The 24,576-nt window shown below is 40.6% G+C and overlaps 1 protein-coding gene across 2 annotated transcripts in view; it reads left to right on the forward strand.

The window, feature by feature from the left end:
• Positions 1 to 24,576, forward strand: part of PDGFD (platelet derived growth factor D) — a 228,063-nt gene that overhangs the window by 199,135 nt on the left and 4,352 nt on the right. For both annotated transcript variants that reach the window (XM_070426017.1, XM_070426018.1), the window contains exons 5-6: positions 2,239 to 2,437; positions 17,402 to 17,616. In XM_070426017.1, coding sequence (XP_070282118.1) covers positions 2,239 to 2,437; positions 17,402 to 17,616 — 414 coding nt within the window. The remainder of the gene's footprint in view (positions 1 to 2,238; positions 2,438 to 17,401; positions 17,617 to 24,576) is intronic.

The following is a 24,576-nucleotide window of genomic DNA, read 5'->3' on the forward strand; positions in this document are numbered from 1 at the left end:
GAAAGTGGTTAACAAAAGTGATTAACAATTCTCAGAGCATTTTTTTTTTTTACAAATTATCATTTTAAGGTAATTCAGTTAGGTTTAGAATTTGTTTTTTGTAAACATATAACAAAAGCTGAATGAGATCAAAATGTGCAGTTGAAGGAGGCACATCCAAATAGTTATTTCTCTCAAAAATAGGTTTTAAATAATTACCTAACAAAAATGTTCTCATGGGTTTCTTAGGTCATGTAGTCAGTCATAAACATTTTCTTTACCATCATCCGTGTTTCTGTCCATTGTCCTGAGACAACACTTGAAAAAGGCACTAAAGATCACACATAAGGGTGGTGTCACATTTTATCTGTGGATTGGGTTTGCTCTTCAGACTAACGTTAAAAGAAATGATTCATTCCCTTCTCCTCCTGGGACTGAGCCCCCCCCCCCAACACACACACACGTGCGCACACACACACACACACACACAGCTTTTTCTTGATGAGTTATCTGGGTACACTCCACTTCCCAGGCACAGTCAAGAGCAAGCCCAGGAGCACCTTGCAGGAGTTCCCCAGAGCCATTGTAAGAAGCTTTTGTTTGGGTGGAAATGACTTGATGGAAAGCCCTGCTTTTATTTTAAAAGCCCAGGAAGCATTTTAATTTCAAAGCTTTTATATGCTGCCCATGCACCTAACGCTGGCAAGCTTATTTTGGTTTTCTGGATTTAGACCCACATTATTGTGATACAAGACTAATTGTAAATCATCCGGTGACTATGAGCCAGGTAGACAGTAGATTCTCCAGACAATACAATTTGAATGGGAATTTGGAATTTTGGGACTGAATCAAAGTATTATCCACCTCTAGTAATGATGCCAAGAGGAATGTGAAAGACAAAAATGACGTACTTCAGTCAGGGTTCAGCATAGACACACACACACACACACACACACACACACACACCCCTAGTGTAAGGAGCTAGCCTGACACCTTCACCCATCTATCTCATGTTTCCCAGCCCAGAACACACACTCACTTTCCCCTACAGAGCATATTTGAAAACTGCTCATATGCACCAGTGGTAGGTTAATGCTTTTATACACTTAGTTTCGCTAAAAGAGCAACTATTCCTGTCATAGCAAGTGATCATTGAATCGCTTACAGACCTTTGGCCCTTGATTGGTTGAAAAGAGAAAACATTACCTGAGAGTGAGACTATAAATGTGGGCTTTACTGTCTCTGACTCTTTGGTGCATATTAATTCTCAATAGGATACTGCAGTTAAGTTTCAGGAACACAAGTTTTCATTAATTTCCATTTTTTTGTAGTGTTAGAAGATATTTGCCCTTGGGGGGATCTTATTTGTTTGGCAGTTTCTTTAAAGACATTTAGAAACCATTTGAGACCACACGCTCTCTATTTCCTTGTTAATGGGTCATGAATTTCTACAGAGATGTTTGAATCATGGCTCATTTACCTCTAGATTAGTGAAGGGTTAGTGAAGTAAGTGCTTGGAAACTTATGGGGAGATATGTTTCAGGGAAAAATACATAATCCCTTCCAGACTCTCAATGGTGTGCATTACCATGTAAAAAAGTATTCCTGACAATATTTTAATGGCACCTAGGATCACTAGCAAGCTGCAGCACTTAAAAAAATACACTTGCTTCCCACGTGAATCTTCCACTCTGAAGTCAAGAGAGCCAGTTTCCTGGTTAATTATCCTTGTTGACAGTAAATAAGCTGATTAAAGTGCCAAATTTTGTCAAGATGTCTCCAGAGTAGATGCAAACTCTGCTCACACAACACCTGCAATGCTAGATGACCTGTAAAGAGGGGGGACAGAGGCGAAGCCTGGGAGAATGAGACAGATATGCAAAACTTGCGTGGAAGGAATTCAAAATGTAATTGCTCACCATTAGTTGTTGATATGGCTGTGGATGTGGGACATTGAACCACGAAATTGGATGACTTAATTTTAATATTTCCATCTAGCCCATTCTTGTTTAATGATTAAAATTCAGATGAAGTGCATGTTTTATAATCTGTCTGGTTTGGATTTGCAAAAAACAAGTGAATGGTTATCATTTACCAATTATTTGTGCTTGTTTAAAAATAGTACTGTAGCATGATATTTACACACATGATGTCTTATAATCCCAGACTTGCTTACCTTCCTTCCGTGTAGTTGTATGACTATTGTATTTCACAGCAATGGACTTTTTCTGAGTACACTGAGCTGTATGTCACTCTTAGGGGGTCTCCTATCACTCTCCATCAGTAACTGACACCACTCTCACTGCGGATGCTCTGGATAAAACAATTGCACAATTTGATACGGTGGAAGATCTGCTCAAGCACTTCAGTCCTGAGTCCTGGCAAGAAGATCTTGAGAATCTATATTTGGACACCCCTCATCATCGAGGCCGGTCATACCGCGACAGGAAGTCAAAAGGTAAGAAACAGAGTATTAGCCGAAACCGGTTTGGCTCAGTGGATAGAGCGTCGGCCTGTGGACTGAACGGTCCCAGGTTCGATTCCGGTCAAGGGCATGTACCTGGGTTTCGGGCACATCCCCAGTGGGAGATGTGCAGGAGGCAGCTGGTCGATGTTTCTCTCTCATCGATGTTTCTAACTCTCTATCTCTCTCTCCCTTCCTCTCTGTAAAAAATCAATAAAATATATTAAAAAAAAAAAAGAAACAGAGCATTAGAAGTTCTTCATAAGTAGACAGGAGTATTAACTGTACTAATAACTAAGGATTAGCAATGCAACATTATAACTCACTTAAATCAGGTGATTATTGTCAGTCCATTGTCACGTATCTTTTTCACAGCACCTTGATATGAAGTTCTGTGTTTTTTCCAAACTGTGTTGCTTGTATGGGACTAAGAAAGGTATGATTTAGTCAAAGATTTGCCATAGTTTGAAGTTAGAAAAGACCCTATAAAATTATTCAGATGAGCTTTGTGATTCTAGGCAAGTAAGGCATTATTAGCCCCACTATAAACACGGAAGGTAACCCAAGTCAGGAGAAGTAAATAATTCGTCAGAGCCTGTGGCTAGTTAGCAATGGCGAGGAAGTGAGGATTATGACCTCTTGTCTCCAGTGGCAGAGCCAGTGCCTCTCTGATGAATATTAATTTAGCCCAGGACTCAGGGTTGGTGGAGAGGCTCCTTGTAAAGCAATGGTCAAAACTCAATGAGTAGATTTCAATTCTACTCATTCAATGTCTATTTTACAAAATTTTTATGAGGGCCTACGATGTATTTGGTGTCCTGGGTGGTTCGTAGGATGTAAACATCCCCAAGTAGAAGCAAAGAAGTCTGGGATAGTTTATTCAATGGGGAGATTCAGGAAAGTATAATGAGGGGAAAAGAGAGGAACATCCAGGCAGAGAAAACACGAGTTAAAACAATAATACTTAAGTTCTTCAAAAATAAATATCCTACTCCTATATCTGAGTGATATGATCTTAGGATGAAAAAGTTTATTTGAATGTTTAACTCAAATTAATGGAGAAATAACTTGTGATTTCCTCTTTTTGAATAAAGTATAATTTATAATCTGTTATAACCTTGCTTTATTTGATAAGATATGTTATCATTAAAGTTTTCTATAAAAGTTTTAGAAGATTCTCTTGCTTCATAGATGTGAAGGCATTTAGGTAAAATATACTAGAAGCTTGTTTCCTATACTTTGTAGTATCAGGGGTACTTCTAAGAACTGAACCTGGGATGCTTTAGAAGATAGTTTCTGTTGGTAAGCACAACCTAGTAGACCATTTGGATTGAAACAACTAATTCGTTAACTCCTGCCTGCGTCTGCTGCTTACGACTTAGGTGATACTCTGACACACGTAAGTACATGGTAGGTCCTCGCAAAAATTTTGTAAAATAGACATTGAATGAGTAGAATTGAAATCTACTCATTGAGTTTTGACCAATGAATACTTTAGGTGGCACAGGAGAGTCGCTGGTGGCCCTAACTGGTGGAGCTGTTCTATATGCACGTAACTGTAACTCTCACACTGAATCTCCCCAGGCCTCAGACTGTATTCAACTCAAAGGAAAAGCTGCTTTTCTGTAAGGTGTCGCTGTCTTTCAATCTTTATTAGGTAAACTTAAAGGAATGTAAAATATTCATAATGTTTTGAAAACCTAAGAAAACAATTTTAAATGGTATTGGACAAAGAAATGATAAAATATGACTCTATCGTTAAGTATCTTAATTACTATAGCTATTCAAGGGGCAGCCCCTCTGGCACCTATTTTTTTGGAAATATTAAAAGTCACCTAAACTCACTATTTTCACCCAGAAATTATTTTAAGTTTGAGGCAGGGTGTCTGCATTTACATCCTAACCCTGCCACTTGCAAGTTTTGTGATTTTTCAGCAAGTCACTGAACCCTCCTGAGCCTCCGTTTTCTCGTTGGCAATGTATATATGATAACACCAATTCCACGAATCCTTAGCGGTGCCAGTAAGAGAACCTGGCACCTAGTACTTGTTTAAGAAATATCAGCGAGCAACAGATGCTTGGAATTCTGAAATAAGTTTGCATCACTTCCTTGGTAAGGCCTTTCTTGTCCTTTGTCCTCTCCCTGTGGGCCCTATCCCCTACCCCCCTCCACCCCCCCGCAAAAAAAAAAGTTTAGAGTACTTGGGGAACCACAGCCCTTATATGTCCTACTGCAATGTTATTGTACTTTAAAGGGAACATGCAATCTTATGACTTAAGGGCATCAACTCTAGCTTAACATTGAATCACCCAAGGATCTTTAAAAAAATGACAAATGCCTAGTCCCATCTCAGACGCACTAACTCAGAATCTCTGAAGGTGGCACGGGGTGGAGTGCTGATGTTATTTGGTGGCTCCTAGGCGTTGAGGTTGGTCATTACAGGAAGCCATAGTGGAGAGCCACGGCTTTGGAAATTGTTCATCCCATGTCTCCAGAACTTGGCACAGGCTCTGATACATTTCAGATGTTCAATTATTCTTTGTGATATTGATGATATTAATAATCCAGCATTAGTATATGTCTAACGTTTACAGAAACCTACCTAATATACTAAGGATTACAGATTTATGAAGAATGCCTTTGCCCCAGCCTAGTGGTTCAGTTAATTGGAGTGTCATCCCATACACCAAAAAGGTTGCCAGTTTGATTTTTGGTCAGGACACATATCTAGGTTGTGGGTTCCATCCCCAGTCAGGATGCATTCAGGAGGCAACTGATGGTTTTCTCTCTCTCTCTCTCTCTCTCCTTTCTTCCCTCTTTTTTTCTCCCCCTCTCCCTTCCTATCTCTCTAAAATCAATAAACATATACTGGGGTGAGGATTTTTTTTTAAAATGCCTTTGGTTGCTGAAATAACTTCGTAAGAGCATTCAAGGTGACATTCTACTCTTTTTTTTCTGACAGAGTAAACATTTCTCTCCCCAGTTGGCTTAGATTCCATTTCTTAATCACTTGTTTAAAATAGTCCTGAGACAGATCTGTACCGTTTCATTTAACATTGGCAAGTCACCACAGCCTCTGCACTTGTATAAATGTGCTGATTTAATTGTTTATCGTTCCACTGATGCTGAACCACCTGCATGTGTCACAGCAAAGGAAGTCAGCTTTAATATTTCAGCTGCTAGTTTCGGCTTCTGGAACTTAAAAATACAAATTTGTGGTTTGTATCCTGATGTATAAGAAAGGGAGAAGTTGCCCTAACCAGTTAGGCTCAGTGGATAGAGCGTCCGCCTACGGACTGAAAGGTCCCAGGTTCGATTCCGGTCAAGGGCATGTACCTTGGTTGCGGGCACATCCCCAGTAAGGGGTGTGCAGGAGGCAGCAGATCGATGTTTCTCTCTCATCGATGTTTCTAACTCTCTATCCCTTTCTCTTCCTCTCTGTAAAAAATCAATAAAATATATTTTTAGAAAAAAAGAAAGAAAGGGAGAAGTGAGTAAAGAGTGAAAACAGAAAAACTAGATACCTAGTGGTATCATTAGGTATCAAATAGAATGTGAACTTTATAGGATCCGTGAAAGGTTACCTGTTATCAGAATGATAACCTTTAATGATGTTGTGCAGAAGCAAACATCATTTATGAATATCTATTAAATATCCATTCTTCAGATTTGCCCAGACTGATCAAAAGTGGCATTTTTCTTGATACCAATGAGCAAGATTCTAAAATGACCCTTCATTGTCAAAGGGTCAAACACAGAGCTTTGTAAATTCTACAATAAAACACCAAAACTGGGTGAAGAACTTATAAATGAGGTAGAAAGAGTTAATGTTCAAAATTAAATGTTATGCTTTGCTTCTATTGTTTTTTTTTTGAAGGGAGGTTAGGTGACAGTGAATTTCTAGGTCTCTTTAAATAGAGAGTTGAAAATGGGAAGAAAGAGAACAGTAAAGGTTTGGGGAGAGGAGGGAGAGAAAAGACACAGATAACTCTGTCAAGTATTGAAGCCAGAAATTCATCGCATAAGATCTACTTTTTAAAAAATTCACAAGAAATAGATAAGCTCTAACTTGTCTATAAGAATTTCTGACTGAAGATAATATTACAAGTTAATATATTCAACTTTAAGTTTTCTAGGTGGTAATGGAGAAAAAGTACTATGGATAATTGAAATCTATAGATAACTCTAGTTCCAAAACCCAATTTTTTACCAATAATTTCAACTGCATGCCTTCAACCTCAAAACTGCTCAAAAGTTTTAAAATTTTTTTGTCAAGTTCAAGTTTCATCTACTTACTTTCAAATACAATATCTGCAGATATTATTACTTTCAAATACAATATCTGCCAATGCTGATATTACCACAGATTTGCATGTAATTAGTAAAAAAATCATATGGGTATTCTAAAAGCTATGCAGTTAACCTTTGAATCATTATATGACCACTGAAGTTTAACTGAAATTATTCTGTGATGGGCTATAAAACATGTACCTTTAAATTTAAGGGCAGTGTTTCTATACTCAAGATCATAATGTGAAATTTGGCATTCTAAATTAAATGATTGGCCTTAAGCTCTACTAGACTGGGAATTCCTTAAGAAGCAATTTATAGAGATGAAGAATGTGAAATCTGTTCTTTATTTATTCCAGGAGAACTTGATTTTCCAGAATGAATGTTTAGCACAGAAAAATCCAACATGTATAATAGCAAGGGGGAAGAGTGTTTTCACAGTTTAAGCGTTGGATAAAAATATGGAGATAATTGTTGATGCATTTCATATTAGTAGTTCTGAAATATAATTATGCTTAAAAGTGAGTTTCTATTTTTTTATAGGCGAAAATTGATGACTGCTCTTTTTAAAAATCAGTATTTTAATATCGAATGGATCAAATATATTGATAGTAATTGATTCCAAACGATGGGGTTTGAAATATATAATTTTTACAGATTCTAAACAGATGATGTAACTCTAAGACAGTTATAAATCCTGACCTAATACCAATTAGGTCTAAAATCTAAAACACTCAAAGCTTTAATTTGCAATCTATTTACTAATAAATAACTGGCATAAGAAACTGAGGATTAAAGAAAATAAATGTGCTGTGTACCAAAATGTTTGAAATGGTTCTGAGTTCTCTTAGGTCAGAATATCTTTTAATTTTAAATTAGTCTTTACAGCTATTTCTGCTGGGTTATGCCCCTGTATGCTAACCAAGAAGATACAAGTTTTCAATAGTGATGTATTCGATGGTATGTAATTTCAGAGTGCGTTAAGATGTGAACATAGTTTAAAAACAAGCCAAAACCACCACAGGTGGAATGTCTGTAACTTTATCTGCCTGTTTGAGATCTGTATAAGAATTTTCAGAAAGCCCGTGGCTGACACTGTGATGAATCTGATAAGTCAGCCTTGGGATATCATTCTTCTGTAGCTGTCTATCTGTACATCAAACAAACAGAGGTACTGGGCACATTAAATCAAAATGGGTTTATTTTTCTAAGTTCTCATGTTGAATGAGGGTTACCTTCATTGAGTTTCCTGAACCATGTGGTATGCAGCAAGTGAAAGCTTTCTTTATCAATATTAAAGTTGTTCCCCACAAATTTGATAGAAATAGAGTAAAAGAAAGACTGCTATAGTGGGAAGAGCATGGAATTCCTTGTCATTTAAACTTGGCATAAAATTCTAACTCAAATCCTAAGACTAGTGGCCTTGACGAAGTCATGTATAGATCCCGAGTCTCTGTTTTCTGCAATTTAGGTATCTCTAACTACAACCACTTCACAAAGTTGTGTTAGGATTGATAACAGCAGAGTATAAAACACCTAGTGCACCCTCAATAGATGATAGCTACTATTATTACTTTCGAATACAAACATAAATATTAAAAAAGCAAGATATTTCTGTGAACCCCTCTGCTCTCTTCCCTCCTGCAGAGTATACGAATATTGTCAGATTTAAGTATCCACATAACCAGTACACTCATTAAAAGTTTACAATATGATCATCAACTACATATTAAACTTTTCTATGATATTATTTACCCAGAAACACTCTGGCACCATTTTGCTTGCTGGATGTTTCTTTACAAATCTTTCCTTTTTATTCTGTAGGCACTGTTTATGATCCATATGAATTATAAGTATCTAGATTCCCCACTCATTCAGTTTTCCAGAAAACATTACTAAAACTATACTCTTGTGTATCATGTTGCACATGTCTAGGAGGACACAGGCATGAAATGTTTGAAGAAAATTTTGGTCCCTCCCATTACCAATACAGCATGGAATACCTAGTCAACACTGTCCATCATCATGGGGATCCTAACCTCACTTTCACCATCACAATTATTCCTCCCATCTAGGCTTATGATTCATGTGCAAATTGCTTAGAAAAAAATCCATTTGGTGGTGGAAAACCGTAAGTAATCTTTAGTGGCTGGGTAGGCAAATGTGCCTTTTTCACACAGTCACTCTTGTTAACAATGAATAGATTTGCCTTGTGGATCCTGTGCCCTTGTTTTCTGTGAAACATCAGGGAACCCCAGCATCTTTTTTGTCACCACCCAAATGGACTTGAGAAGAAAGCACACCCTTCCTAGAGCACTCTCTATGCTGACACTGCTGGTGCCGGGAGAGCTGGCTCATTAAGTGTCTACCTGCAGAGGACTGTGCTAAGGCCCATGAAATGAAGCTGAATACACAATCATTGCCTTCTGACATTTAGAGCAAGGTGGACATGACCTTCATTTTCTTAGTGATCACCAGTTCCAGAATCTCAGCTGTTGTTCTTATCCTTACCTCATTGATCTGTTTTACTCATTTCAACAATAATGTAGGGTGTACCTACTGAGACCTGGGGTTTGGACCTATGCTTCAAACACTCTTAACTCATTCAATCTGACTAAATTCCTTAGCAGGAGAGTATTCTTATTCCCATTTTACATGTAAAATAAACAAATTTAGAAACTTTCTGTGATAGCTACAAAGTGTAAAGAACCATGACATTAATTTAGGTTTCTTGGCTGCAAATTCCATGCTGTGGGAAACTCAATGGCTTTTAAAGTTCAGAGACTGGTCATCTTCTAGTAAATGAAAGAAAGAGGAACATGTACTGTAAAATCTCCTCGACTCTTTTCATCTCCTAACTTTTCTCATTTTTCGTTTCTTAGATGTACTTTATACATCCCCCCAGGTCATGAGTTCCTATAGTTCAGAGAATTACCTTTTGATGGTGTGAGCTGCTTTCATGCCCAATTCAATGCCTTGCAGATATTCATGCACTCATCCATTCATTTTCAGCACATATTTATCAATGCCTGCATTATATGTCCAGTGACTGCATCTCAGTTTCCACTATCAAATGGGTTTAGTTGTGAGAATTCGATGATACTGGGGTCTGTGAAAGCAGCCCACACAGTGCCAGGCACATAGTAGGTACTCAATAAATTCCCATTCACTCATTGCTTAACAACCCTGAAAATTAGAAATTGTCTAATTGGGAACTTTTCTTTGCAAGGAAAATCTTTTTAAACCCTGAAAATTAGGAATTGTCTAATTGGGAACTTTTTAATATGATTTAGGCTGATTTCTATAAATACAAGTGGTAAATGTTTCCATTTAGAAATTAAAACAGCAAATGAAGTCATGGAATTTAACATTTTAAGTTTAAAATATTTTGATATTCCCTCACTGAAAATTATAAAATAGTTGTTCATTCCAGATTTACTTGCACTTCTAAATTGGGGTTGAAATGTGAAAACAGTTTTCACAATTATGTGTAGATTTATAGAAAATTACAGTGAGATTGTAATGTCCATAAAGATGATGACTTCTCCTGGGGAATTTATGAACCTTGAAAAAGGCTGAGCTCCTCTAGTGCTTGACATAAAAATCCTGCAATTATTTATATATTCCCTTTACCTCTCACCCCCACCCTCAGCACCATAAATGCAGTGTTGTAACATCAAAGTCAAAATGGGAGCTCTTTACATGACAGATTGTGATATCGTTTTCCATTTGGCAAAAGACATATTCCTGAGCAGTTTGAGATATGTGTGAGGGACCAGCCTTCTTGATAACATCCTTTACTCTGTGTGGCACTGCTTCTAGATCCCATGGGTCTTGGGACAATCATCTTCATGCATCATAATTAGGGAACCCCAGTTTCTCGAGTCTAACCTAACACAATCATTAGTTTGATTTGTTCAGATAGTAGTTGTTAAGTACCTATTCCTTGCAAAGAAAATCTGGATTGTTTAGTGGGGCTATATATGGCTGAGACTTTCTCAAGTCACTTATATATATACTAGAGGCTCGGTGCACAAAAATTTGTGCACTTGGGGGGAGGGTCCCTCAGCCCGGCCTATGCCCTCTTGCAGTCTGGGGCCCCTCGGAGGATGTCCACCTGCTGGCCTAGGCCCGCTCCCTGGGGGATCAGGCCCAAGCTGGCAGCCAGACATCCCTCTGGCAGCCCAGCAGCCCTCGGAGGATGTCCACTTACCAGCAGGGAGCAGACCTAAGCTGCAGTCGGACATCCTTAGTGCTGCTGAGGAGGCGGGAGAGGCTCCCGCCACCACCGCTGTGCTGACAGCCATCAGCCTGGCTTATGGCTGAGCAGAACTCCCCCTGTGGGAGCGCACTGACCACCAGGGGACAGCTCCTGCATTGAGCATCTGCCCCCTGGTAGTCAGTGTGTGTCATAGTGACCAGTCATTCCCAGTCGTTCTTCTGTTAGGGTCAATTTGCATATTACCCTTTTATTATATAGGATAGAGGCCTGGTGCACTGGTAGGGGCTGGTTGGTTTTCCCTGAAGGGTGTCCCAGATCAGGGTGGGGCTCCTGCTGGGGTGCCTGGCCAGCCTGGGTGAGGGGCTGATGGGTGTTTTCAGGCTGGTCACACCCCCTTCAGGGTGGGGGTCTCCACTGGGGTGCCTGGCCAGCCTGGGTGAGGGGCTGATGGCTGTTTGCAGCTGGTCACACCCCCTTCAGGATGGGGGTCCCCACTGGTATGCCTGGCCAGCCTGGGTGAGGGGCTGCTGGCTGTTTGCAGGCTGGCCACACCCCCTTTAGGGTGGAGGGTCCCCACTGGGGTGCCTGGCCAGTCTGGGTGAGGGTCTGAAAGCCTTTTTCAGGCTGGCCAAGCCCCTCGGCGATGGAAGCTCCCAGCCTCTTCTTTTTTTCTTTTTTCTTTTTTTATTCTGTGATTTATTTACCTTCTATAATTGAAACTTTGTAGCCATGAGTGGAGCTTAGAGCCAGCCAGGGCGGGTGGGAAGCTTGGCTTCCTCCATCGCCAGGGGCAACCCAAGCTTCCTGCTCGCTCCAGCTCTTTGGCCACAGCCGGCTGAAAGCAGGTATCTGGGGTTTATTTATCTTCTATAATTGAAACTTTGTTGCCTTGAGTGGAGCTCAGAGCTCCAGCTCCATGGCTGCCGGCCGCCATCTTGGTTGGGTTAATTTGCATACAGTTGCTCTGATTGGCTGGTGGGCGTGGCTTAAGGCGTAGCAAAAGTGCGGTCAATTTGCATGTTTGTCTTTTATTAATGTAGATAAGTGATTCCCAAAGTGGGCGCTACCGCCCCCTGGTGGGCCCTGCAGCGATCCAGGGGGGCGGTGATGGCCACAGGTGCATTTGGGGGCGATGAGTAACTGCTATTAAAATTTTTAAAAAATTAATTTCCAGGGGCTGAGTAATATTTTTTCTGGAAAGGGGGTGGTAGGCCAAATAAGTTTGGGAACCACTGATGTAGATATATATTAATCCTCACCCAAGGATATGTATTTTTTATTATTGATTTTTAGACAGAGAGAGAAACATTGATATGAGAGAAGAACGTCAATCAGTTGCCTCTATATATGCCCCAACTGTGGACTGAACCCATGACCTAGGTATGTGCCCTGCCCAGGAATCAAACCGGCAACCTTTTGGTGTATGGGATCACACTCCAACCCACTCAGCCACCTGGCCAGGGCTTTCTAATATTGATTTTAAGTTTCTGGGTTTTCATTCCGAGTCACAAAAGATAGATATTTAAAGAAAATCAGAAACAATTGTCCAGGGGTGCTTAATGACTTCAGGTTATTTTTTATTGGTTTTAATCGATTATTTCAGATGTCCTAAAATGACCCACATGCTTAGACTCAAAATTGTGTGTTTCCTTCAACAGTACTCTGCTTCTAATTGTTGAAACCAAATGGTTTTAGAAAAGGTGGACTTAAATGACCTACATTAGGTCCTTCCCCTGGGGGCAGAGCACTAGGACAGGTGGTATAAAAAGACAGTTAACTCTCTGCTTCCTAAAACCTTATGGTTTAGTGGAAGAGAAGCATCTAAATAAAGAAAATGATAAAACAAAATGAAGATCATGAATAGACAAAAGTCCCCTCAATTCAGGTGAAAAAGATGAAATGAATTATATTGGTTGCTCAATAGCAAAGGAAAAAGGAGGCTCTCTTACATTTGCCTGGTTTATTAGCCAGAACATGGTGTACTCTTCCAGTATAATCTGGTAGGTGGTGATGTGTGCACGGGAGCACCTGCTTGGGTATATGTAATTGACAACATCTTGAAAATGGCAGGTCAGTGCCTATCAGCACACCCAGAAAGCCAGGGAGTTTGGACACTGAGTGTCCTCTAGAGGGAAGGCTCCAGCATGGCTTATGGAAGCTGCTCTTAACATCCTCCTTGAAATCTTCAGACTGAGGCTCAGACGTGCAAGAAGCATGGAAAAGCCTTGATTCAGACCCTGGCTCTACAGCTTACTATGTGGCTTTGGACAAGTTTTGTTCTTAACCTTCCAAAAGCTCAATTCCCTCAACTCTAAAAATAAGGGCAATAAGGGTATGGAACCCATAGTGTATTTGGGGATTTCATGCAATCATCCATGTGCAGAACTTTTCATGTTACCTGGTACTTAGGCATATAGATGGTCAGAATCAAAAACAGCAGGCTGACTCTCCTTTCTTCCACACCTGAACCCTCATGCATTAGACACTGAACAAGGGTGTGCCTTCTCCATATACCATTGCTTTACTCATTCCCTCCCCAATGCTCAGAGCCCAGAGCTCTTATCACAGCCCAAGGAGCTTCTGTGACTGGGCTATGCTTTCAGGCCAGGGCTGCAGATGGAAGGGTGCTCCTGCTGTACTGTGCAGGGCCCCACATTGGATTCAAGTGTCCAGAGGAAGCCCTCGAGGACAGTGAAACCTTTCAGCCCTTCCAACATATTGTCAGTGCACAGCCCCAAATTATTTATTTATTTATTTATTTTTACTGATTTCAGAGAAGGGAGAGGGAGAGAGAGATAGAAACATTAATGATGAGAGAGAATCATTGATCAGTTGCCTCCTGCATGCCCCCAACTGGGGATCAAGCCCACAACCCCAGCATGTACCCTAATTAGGAATCGAACCTCCTGGTTCATAGGTCGATGCTCAACCACTGAGCCATGCTGGCTGGGCACAGTCCCACATCTTCACTGACATTGAAGAGCCAAGCAAAGGCAAGAAGACTCAAATTCAAAAGGACAGCAAAAGAGGAATTATAACATTATGTACACCTGGGTGAACTAGGGAAGTTGCATGAAAGTAATGGGCCTTTGAATTATCATCGGAACACCCTTGCTGTCCTATAGTGTTCCGCCATGGAGACTGAACAGGAAAGGAAAGGGCAGCCCTTCTCTCTGGATCTGTACCTCTTGGCCTTCCTCTCTCCCAGCAGGCTCACACCACAGCCCCCTTCCCACTGAAGTACCTTCCATGGGAAGTGCTAATTGCTCTCAGTCCCTGGTGTGGCTCTCTGCTCTGCTGCACTGCTGATCAGTCTCCGTTGACTGGAAACTCAATACCCCCTGCCGAGAGTCTGCACTCTTGCTTTGAAGTTATTTGCATCTGGTCAGAAGAACCTTTTAGTTCTAGTTCTAAATTGAGCGCCTTGGTGGTTTCCATCCCCTGATAAGCAGGGCAGCTGGACTCTACAGCAGTCACACTGGGCCTGGGTTCTTGGTCACCTTAGGGAGTTGATGCATAAAACTGACAGCACGGTAAGTCTCTTCATGGCGGATAAGAAACGGAAGTACCCAGGACAGTCAGTAAACTTATACAATGAGCAGAGAGTTGTGTTTTAAGGCAAGTAAGACGTACATACCCAATTCTGGTTTGTAGAGGGCTCTTGGGGGTTCAGCTACATTTCTATAGGGAAAGCACTGTAATTTGTCTTGGAAACATTCTAGAGATAAGGAGGAAGCATTCAACACCCCAGTCCTAGTACAGCAGCCTACAGAAAAGTTGGGTACAGCGGGAGGTGGGGGTGTCCTCCCTTCAGCTATGGGGTACCTCTCATTCCCCCATGCTGCTTGTGTGACAGAGTATAGAGCAAACTGGAAAAGGGTTTCCATTCCACTTTTCCCACTTACTATTCACTTTGGGTAAGTAATACCCACCTCAAAAACGTGGGGGAGAAGGAAACAGAGGCATATGTGTAAGGTGCCTAGCAGAGGGCTGAACTACAGAGAGACTCAGTACTGTTACTTCCCACCTCTCCCTCCCTTCCTTCCCGCACATCACAGCCTCTTATTGCTAATTGCACCTTTTTCCTCCGCGATGCTAGACACAAAATATTTGCATTATCCCAAGTGGCAGAGTGGGCCCTCTGAGTCAGCCCTGTCCACAGGCGCAGTAATGCACAGGCCAGCATCAGCATTTCTATCAGGATGACGCTTGTAATGGATGATTGCTGCACTTCTTAATCCATTTATGTAATTCTTCCTGCTTTGCTTGCAGTTATTTACAGGGCTTTAGCAGCAATAAAATGGTTCCTTTCCCAAGACAGAGTTCATTCAATTCAAATCTGGATTGATTGTAGCTAAACTTCTGATGTCTTTACAAAGGAAGAAAAGAAAACCAGCAATAAGTTATGCCTAGTAATTATTTGGCATGTATTCAGCCCCCACATGTCCTGGGCTCAGCGTATTAAAGTTGGGGAAAAACCCCTGTCCTTGAGAATCAAGCACAGTTGTACATATGAAAGGCACTCAGGGCAGGGCACCGTTTCAATTCCCATTGAATTCTTTATTCCCGGGGTCATGTGGCCATCTGGCCAGGCTTTCAGCTGACTTCATGGGGTTAAGTGCCTTCACCCACCAGTGCCTTCTTTTGGTTTCCTTCAGATGCAGTCTACTGACAGCATCCTTAGCCTTGAACCTCTGCCCCCAAAGAACACTCTCTACTGCTCCTCAAGCAGTTTTGGTTTGTGACTAAGACTCCTTGGGGCCAGAGACCAGGGTCAGCCTGATGATACCCAACTGGCATTGGAGGGATCCCTCCTGTGGTGGCCTCTGTGGTGACAAGGGACGTGCACTAGGCAATGGTGTGGAACTCGGGCAGACAAGGGACTTTCTCCTGAGGACATGGTCATGGATGTGCTCAACAGTCAAGGATTTGCATGGCAGGTGGATGGAGGACTGGATGGATTTTGAGACCACTAGTTAAAATGTAATTTATATAATATAATAAGACAAATGTAATTCCTATATATCTTTGTGACTAAAATGTAAAAATGTAGAATGATGCTCTACATTCATAGAAGACCCCGTAACCATACCCCCTGACAGTCATGTGTATAGAGCCGGGGTGGGCAAACTTTTTGACTCGAGGGCCACAATGGGTTCTTAAACTGGACTGGAGGGCCGGAACAAAAGCATGGATGGAGTGTTTGTGTGAACTAATATAAATTCAAAGTAAACATCATCACATAAAAGGGTACGGTCTTTTTTTTTTTAGTTTTATTCATTTCAAACGGGCCGGATCCGGCCCACGGGCCATAGTTTGCCCACGGCTGGTATAGAGTAACAGCCAAAAGAAAGAAATAGAGAAGAAAGGCCTGATATTTTTCTTTTCATTTTTGATCACTTGACTTTAAAAAGAAAATATGCAGGAAAAGTCAAAATTAATCAAAATGCACAATAATCAACAGTATTGGGTATCATGCACACTAGAGTCAATCTTTCAAATATTGCTGTGAAATAGGTAGTTATACTATTTACATTTTATAGATGAGGCAGCGGAGGTTCAGAGCAGTTAAGGAGGCAGAGCCATGATGTGAAGGCAGCTGAGCTTTCCTGCACAGCCCAAGACTTAACCACTAAGCTGTACTGCCATCTAGGACCCGATGCTCAAATATGCATCAGATTCACAATCCCCAAATGCCATTTTCTTTGACCTTTAAGTTGAAATAAGCTAAAACCTTTTTCCTTTCTCACATTGACTTATAAGGTTTCACTGCTGGTTAAACATATTAGAGTGATTGTCCTTGATATAATTCAAATTATATTTAAGTAATAGCTTAGAGTCAGGATTTATTTAGAATAAAGAGTAATTTTTTAAGATAAAGGCAATTAGCCCTAGCTGATTTGGCTCAATGGATAGAGCCTCAGCCTGCGGACTGAAGGGTCCCGGGTTCAATTCTGGCCAAGGGTACATGCCTGGGTTGCGGGCTCGATCCCCAGTAGGGGGAATGCAGGAGGCAGCCAATCAATGATTCTCTCTCAACATTGATGTTTCTATCTCTCTCTCCCTTTCCCTTCCTCTCTAAAATCAATAAAGTGTATTTTTTCTAAAAAAAAAATATAAAGGCAATTATTTCAAATTGCTGGCCATTTACTTATTTTAACCTCAGAACAATTTTTTTTTTGCATTAGAAAACATACAAGGAAATTTGAACCAATATATAGATTTAGCCAAGTTTTTCAGGGTTTTTGGTTTTTCTTTGTTGTTGATGATAATTTATTTTTTTTGAAGGGCAGGTAGGATCAAAAGAAAAGTGAGACTTTTCACCTGTGATATTTGGAGTAGTAATTGAGATCCCAAAGACATATTCAACCCCTTTCCCCGAAACACATGCTTCGTGTTTTTGCTTACAGCGCGCACCTGCTCACACAGTGCGTGTTTCTTACAGTGGACCTGGACAGGCTCAATGATGATGCCAAGCGTTACAGCTGCACTCCCAGGAACTACTCCGTAAACTTGCGAGAGGAGCTGAAGCTGACCAACGTGGTCTTCTTCCCGCGGTGCCTCCTGGTGCAGCGCTGCGGGGGAAACTGTGGCTGCGGCACTGTCAACCGCAAGTCCTGCAAGTGCACTTCGGGGAAAACCGTGAAAAAGTATCACGAGGTATGTCACGTTCGAATGTCTTTGTTGAAGTGCCGCATTTAGCAGTTTCGGCTGCAAGAGGCACGTCATTCACGGGGAGCTAGAAGACAGGACCATTGGGTACAGTTGGTCAGTTCTTTCCCTGCAAAAGGGCACCCGGCCAGGGGGATGACTGGAGCCTAAAGTTATACTCAGACTAAATTTGTCAAGCTAAGTGTCCAGGGGAGGATCTAAGTTCATTCTAAGAAAAGGGACTTCTTTTCTAATCCTCATAGTATACCACCTGGGTTGACAGGATAAGTGTATAAGCAAATGTATGGTGAAGTAATTTCAGAACTTATTTGGTTTCCTTTGTAGAAATATGATGTTATTTATTTAAAGAATCTGACTGTAAAATGTAGGTTCTTTTAAGAAAATGCTAAGAGCCAAGCTTTAATTCAAACAAGTGATTAAAAATTAAGCAATGTAAAGATAGCAAATGATTTGTCAGAAAATATACATCATCAGAGACATTTTTTATTCTGTAAATATAAAAGTATTTCTCTTTTAGAAATACAATTTTTTTTCCAGAATACTACTGAGTGCTGCCTGGGGAATCAGCTCTGAAATTATGCAAAAATAAATAAAATAAATAAGAAAAACAAAAATGTAAGGAGAGAGCAGTAACCTTTAATAATAATCATATCAACAAACTCTATTAAGTATTTAGAATGTGCCAGATATTATTATAAGGAATCATTAACTCACTTAGTATTTTCTCAATACTACTGTCAAAGGGTGGGGAGAGATAAACTGAGGCCTAAGAGGATCAGTAAATCCACCAGTGTGACATGGTTGGTGAATCACAGAGCCAGGACCTGCACTCTGATCACGGCTCCCGCAGTCCATGTTTTTGTTCCTAGGAACGCCGTGCTGTCTCTTTTAAAAGACATAGCATTTTATTGAGCATTAAAGAGTACACTTAGGGGAATCAGAGCTGCTCCTGACACTGACAGTAGCCTTATTACTTCCTGACTGTGGGAGCACAGGTGAGTCACCACAGTTTAGAGCAGGGGTGGGCAAACTTTTTGACTCGAGGGCCACAATGGGTTCTTAAACTGGACCGGAGGGCCGGAACAAAAGCATGGATGGAGTGTTTGTGTGAACTAATATAAATTCAAAGTAAACACCATTACATAAAAGGGTCTTTTTTTTTTTTTTAGTTTTATTCATTCAAACGGGCCGGATCCGGTCCGCGGGCCGTAGTTTGCCCACGGCTGGTTTAGAGACTCAGTTTTCACACATGTGAAATGGGACTAAGGAAGGATATCAGATAAGCTCTTACAGAGCAGTGCTGGGGATCAAATAATGTATTGCAAATGAAATGAGTTTTTCAAGATGTGAAACATAAAACAGAAACATGTTTCAAAATATAAACTAAAATGTGGAGTAAACATTATTGTTAGGAATCATTGTTTGAGTTGCTTTTTATCAGTATCCGCCAAAACAAAACAAAAAAAAATAGACAGTGCTCCCTAAATGAAATCTCCGGCTTTGTAAAAGTGTTTTTGTTATCCTGTTAACAATAAAACAATAATATTAAGTTAGGCGGTAACTCTGGAGCCAAATGAAAATGGATGTGTCATAAGCAGCATTTTCCACTTGGGAAATGCAGGAAGCTGCGGGCCACTGCCCATGCTTACCTTACACAGAGAAAACACACTCTTCAGACCTACATGGAACATACCCTCTTAGTCACAAGAATTTCTTACTCCACCCACACAGTTTTCAAAGGAAAAAAAAAAGTCCTCATAGCCAGAGAATGCTGTCACCGGTGCGCATTGTGTTTTATTTTTGTGTGACCTGATGAACTCTAGATTGGACAGTGTTCTGGAGTTCAAGAGCCTGAAACTCACAATGTTTAGCTGGAACCTAAAGATGAATGCAGAATGCAATGATCAGGTCAGAGTTGAAATAATCCTCGAAGTGACAGGCTCTCCACCTAGTCATAACCCTGAGGAAAAACATGCGAGTCCAGTCTTTGATGTTTGGGGGAGTGCTTTATTTTCATCTCGACTCTCTGCTCAGTTACAAGGTACAGCTGGATTTTTAAAATCCTTCATTGCGTAAACGGCAGAGTTAAATACACACTTAAAAGGACTCCCACCTCCCAGGCGGGGTCCTGTCCTTAGTTCCTTTCTTGTCTCTGTACAGTCACTGCTACCTATAAACGCCTGTAAACAATTAATATCTGAAGGGGTGGCCCTTGATCTCTTTGTTCAGTCACGCAAACAGGTCGACAATGTTGCCATCTTTTGAAACTGCTGTCTAAAGCATCTCTTTGAAGCCTGTGCCACGATATGTTCACTTCTAGGAGCCTGCAGAGCTCTACACAAAATCAGTCGGCCACGTGCTGGACAAAGGGACCAGGCAGCAGCATCACGCAGTCAGTAACTGCACACCTGGAACAAACGGGCCTGGCCTATCCCCCCCTAACTCCTAAAATGCCCCTGAAATATGTCACGGTGATCACTCTGCCGGGTGACCCACGGAAGGGCAGCAGGCTCGTTCCACTTCCAGAGGCGGGGGCTGCTTGAGCTGTTAGTTCTGTGTCTGTTTTCTTAACTCAGAGACAGGAAAGCCCGATTTCCTCAGCTCCTGGTTATAACTGATGAGATGTGAAATGAGTTTCCGTGAGAGATGAGCACCCCTACGGGTGACTGGAACTCATCACATAAGCAGGCCTGTGTGACTCTCCACAAACACTTCAATGCTCAGCATTTAAGGAATAAAATGGAGACATGTTAAAGCTCTCAGTGGAGCTAATATCATTGCTTTGTTGGAAGGTTGTGCTGTTTCTGCCGTAGGGTGGGTAGCCTTCTTCACAGTGCAATAGGGTATTAGCATCTTTTTATTTTCTGTTCTCAAAGGTTGTTAGGTATCCTATTAAAGTATTTTTTCTTTTTCCTGACAACTATTATATGCCTCCTGGAATAAATAGGATATAAAGGATACCTTAGGTAGTGATTTTTAAATGAGAAAGGTTCCAGAAAACATAGTGTGTAGACAGAGGGTGCTGTATATATCAATTCTCATCTTCCCTCGATAATGTGTAATGAAGGAGTAAGATGTCCCCTAGAAATTCGGTGAGCTTTTTCATTAACATTTACTGTTTTTCATCATGTGGTCTCCTATGTCCATTCAGTCAACAGCTAAAAAGGTAGGAAGCATCAGAGAGAGAAAGATAAAAATTAATTTTCTTTGTCCTTTCTCTCATGATTTTGTCACAAAGCTGATGTAACCCTATACTAGTAGAATTTCTAGTTTCATATTTAGAAATTCTACTGTTTCATATCTACACCGTCCAAAATAGTACTCACTGGCAACATGTGGTTACAAATCTATGTCACACACACAAGAAACTGAAATCTTCATTTTATTTACCTTAACGTTAATGTAAATAACTGCGCATGGCTAATAGCAACCATATTGAACACACAAAGCCTGTTTCTGACACATTTAAAACATCTAGAATCATTCTTGTCTCTGCACAGAATTAAAAATAACTTTCCAGGATTCTTTTAATTTTAATGTAGAATTTTATATTAAAAATTGCTTCCTACCAAAACCGGTTTGGCTCAGTGGATAGAGCGTTGGCCTGTGGACTGAAGGGTCCCGGGTTCGATTCCGGTCAAGGGCATGTACCAGGGTTGCGGGCACATCCCCAGTAGGAGATGTGCAGGAGGCAGCTGATCAATGTTTCTCTCTCATTGATGTTTCTGACTCTCTATCCCTCTCCCTTCCTCTCTGTAAAAAATCAATAAAATATATTTTTTTTAAAAAATTGCTTCCTAATACAGTTTAAGAGTTAGAGATATAAGCATATACCTATATATGAATCAGAGGATTAATTAGAGGTAATAAAATATTGCACTAAAAAAATAGTACTTTCAGTTTTTACATGCTTTAAGTATTTGCTATTGAAAAACTTTTAGCTGAAATTATAAATTAAGACCAAGAAGACAGAAAAACATTTTTTTTCAGAGTTTCTACTCTATTTTTTTTTTCCTGGAACTATAATTTCTAGAGCTTATATAGACTTCCCTTTATTCTTTCTTTCTTTTTTTTCCTTTCTTCCTCTTGATTGAAGCCGTAAGACAGCTCTTTTCAGGCTGTGTCTGTTTTCCTCTGAGAGCCAGGGCAGTTTTTGTGGATTATGGTTCCAGATCTACCTCATGGGAGGCAACCTAGGACCAGCCAAGTAAAACCACCCAGGGCCCCAGGCTTCCTCACTTATAACCTACAATGTTGAGTCCCAGACAGACCTGAAGTTACATCCTATCCGTTCACTGTTACCTTCTTTCCTAGTCCCAAAATCTCATCTTACTGAAATTGTGTATGGAATATAAACAAATTGGTGGTTGAAGTGCTAGGTAAATGCAAAAGAATAAAGATGTAATCTGGAACAGTTAATGTTTATAGAGAAGTTAATTCATCAGTAATAACACTTGTGCTACTTAGCTCCTGGGGCTACTGAGGGAATGAAAGCATCTCAAGACTATTAAAGCACAAAACAGATGTGAGTGGAATTTTCTGAGCCTGTTCTGGCTTCCTCGGTTCTGACAGCCCTGATAACTCATCTAGTGAGTGAAGGGACTCCCCTGAAGTACTACAGAAGGCGCTCATTCTTTCCCTTGCAGATCTAGCTTCACATCACACCTTCCTGCCAATGATTAGCCAACCTGTCTTAGGGCAGGATGCTCCTCAGGTAGACAAGACCCATCTGTGTCAAGAATGATTCTCAGCGCTATTGCCATACTCTGAAATCTGGTGCCCAGCTAGGCTTTCATCATGTTTTCTGCAATGGCTCGGCTGAACATGTAGCCACTGATTCTCTAAAATCAAAATCATTTGACTAATATTTAAAAATATTTTTTTATTGATTTTAGAGAGGAAAGGAGCAGGAGAGAGAGATAGAAACATCAACGATGAGAGAGAATCATTGATCAGCTGCCTCCTGATGCCCTCTACTGGTGATCCAGCTCACAACCCAAGCATGTATCCAGATCAGAATTGAACCTTGACCTCCTGGTTCATAGGTTGATGCTTAACCACTGAGCTCATTTGACGACTTAGTTTTGTAAAGGAAGGGACTGCACTTAAGTATACCCCATAGCAACCCCAGTGTGTTCACAGAAAACTTCTATTAGAAGTAAATGTCCACTGATATCAAGATTTCATTTTCAAAATTCATGAGAGTTTTATAGGCTCCCAGCCTTTGGTTACCTTCAAACTTAATTTGTCAACAAAACGTTGCCGAACTTTTCACCATTCATGTCTTTTTTATTGAATGCTCTGTCTTGTGACTTGGAATCACTTCTCCTATTGCAAGGCTGCCTCTGCTGCAACTATTGCTGCAAGCTGGGCACTTACCCAGGTAGAAAAGAATGCTATCCCTTCTCAAAGTATTTTTGCTGTGGTCACTTCGATTTCAGAAAAATCAACTACCAGCTGTTAAAATCTTGACTCTATGCACATTTTTTCATATAGTCTTTAAGCATGAAAAAAGTCAAAATGGAAGCAAAAATAAGAAGTGTTTTCTTTAAATCTTAAGATAAGAAACTATGTGTGTACTGAACAGTGCCTGCTTCAGAAGTTGGGGGAGAATCTTAAATAAACTCTTAATGATTCAGGTTTAGACATTGCATTTGTCCTGAAATATGTATTTCTGTTCCTATGTCAGCCATTAATTTGAGAACTGTTACAAGGCCTTAACAACCTTTTTAAAATATATATTCCCAATAAACAAGAAGGCAACTCAGCCGATAGCTTTTCTGCCTGGTATTGTTTTATTAGTGTAATAGCTTTATGGCAAGGATTCACTCGGTGGTTTATTGGCACTGAAGTTAAATATCTTTTGTGATATGGTAATTTGCAAACTGAGCGTTTTTGGCTTTGTATAGTGTTATGAAAGCTACCAGCGTGTGCCATCATTCTCCATTTAGTAAAAGTCAACTTTCCCTGGCATCACATGTGTTTGCAGGTGGTGAAGAGGAGTTGAGATTTCCACTTTCACCCATATTTCTTAATGGCTGACTGCCCTTCATTGAATTTTTACTTCAGCGTGTGTGCTTGCAGCTGTGAATCACAGCTCAGAAAATAGGAAATCATTTTGTGATGGTTCCTATTAGCAAGTGTCCAGCAGTGGCTGTAATTAATTCAATGGTTCCTTCCCTTTGACGGTGACCAGATAACCCATAACTAGCCAGTTTGCTATCTCAGATAAAGGCTCTTCATTTTTCTTTTAACTTTCCACCATCTCTCAGATCAGTTTTGCTCTCTTCCTCCTTGCAGTGCTGTGTACCTGAACTTAAGACTATTACATGGTCTGAAAGCTTTGAACATCGGTCCTGTGATCAGTCAGCAAAGCAGTCCAATTTCCACTTTGTTCAAACAGTGCTTTCCTGTCTTGTCTGGGAAAGTGTCTGCCAATTCATTTTTCTCTTCTTATCAGCAAAACACATATATGCTGTGCTCACATTGCTTAATATGAAACACAGGGAAAACCCCTAACTGTCAGGAGGCAAGTTAGGAACACTGCCCAGTCTCTGCTCTCATCTCGAATAAGAAAGCAAATGGAATGAGAAAGCAAATCAACAGCGCTGATTTTATAGGTGCCACTCATTGCAACATAAAAAGCTTTCATAATGGCCTTCTTTACACAGAGAATATTTAACGTATGCTCTTCTTCTTATAAATCATTTTCCTCCCCAGTATCTGCCAGCCCCCAAATCCCATTTACATGCAGCCAGTCTTGGACAACAGCTAATTTGCATTGAGAAATTCTTGGCAAAGCTGTAGGACTCCCGCCTCTTACCCCTTCTTAGGCACGCTGACCAAATCTGTCCTGGGCAGGGCTGCTGAACACCCCAGAAGGTAATGAATACATTCTTCAACTATTTCTTCTTTTGCTTATTTTTTCACAGAGAAGCGACATCTTTT

This window comes from Myotis yumanensis, unplaced genomic scaffold (assembly GCF_028538775.1).
Source record: "Myotis yumanensis isolate MYYU_CA2020_CCGP unplaced genomic scaffold, mMyoYum1.0.hap1 SCAF_10, whole genome shotgun sequence".
NCBI lineage: Eukaryota > Metazoa > Chordata > Mammalia > Chiroptera > Vespertilionidae > Myotis > Myotis yumanensis.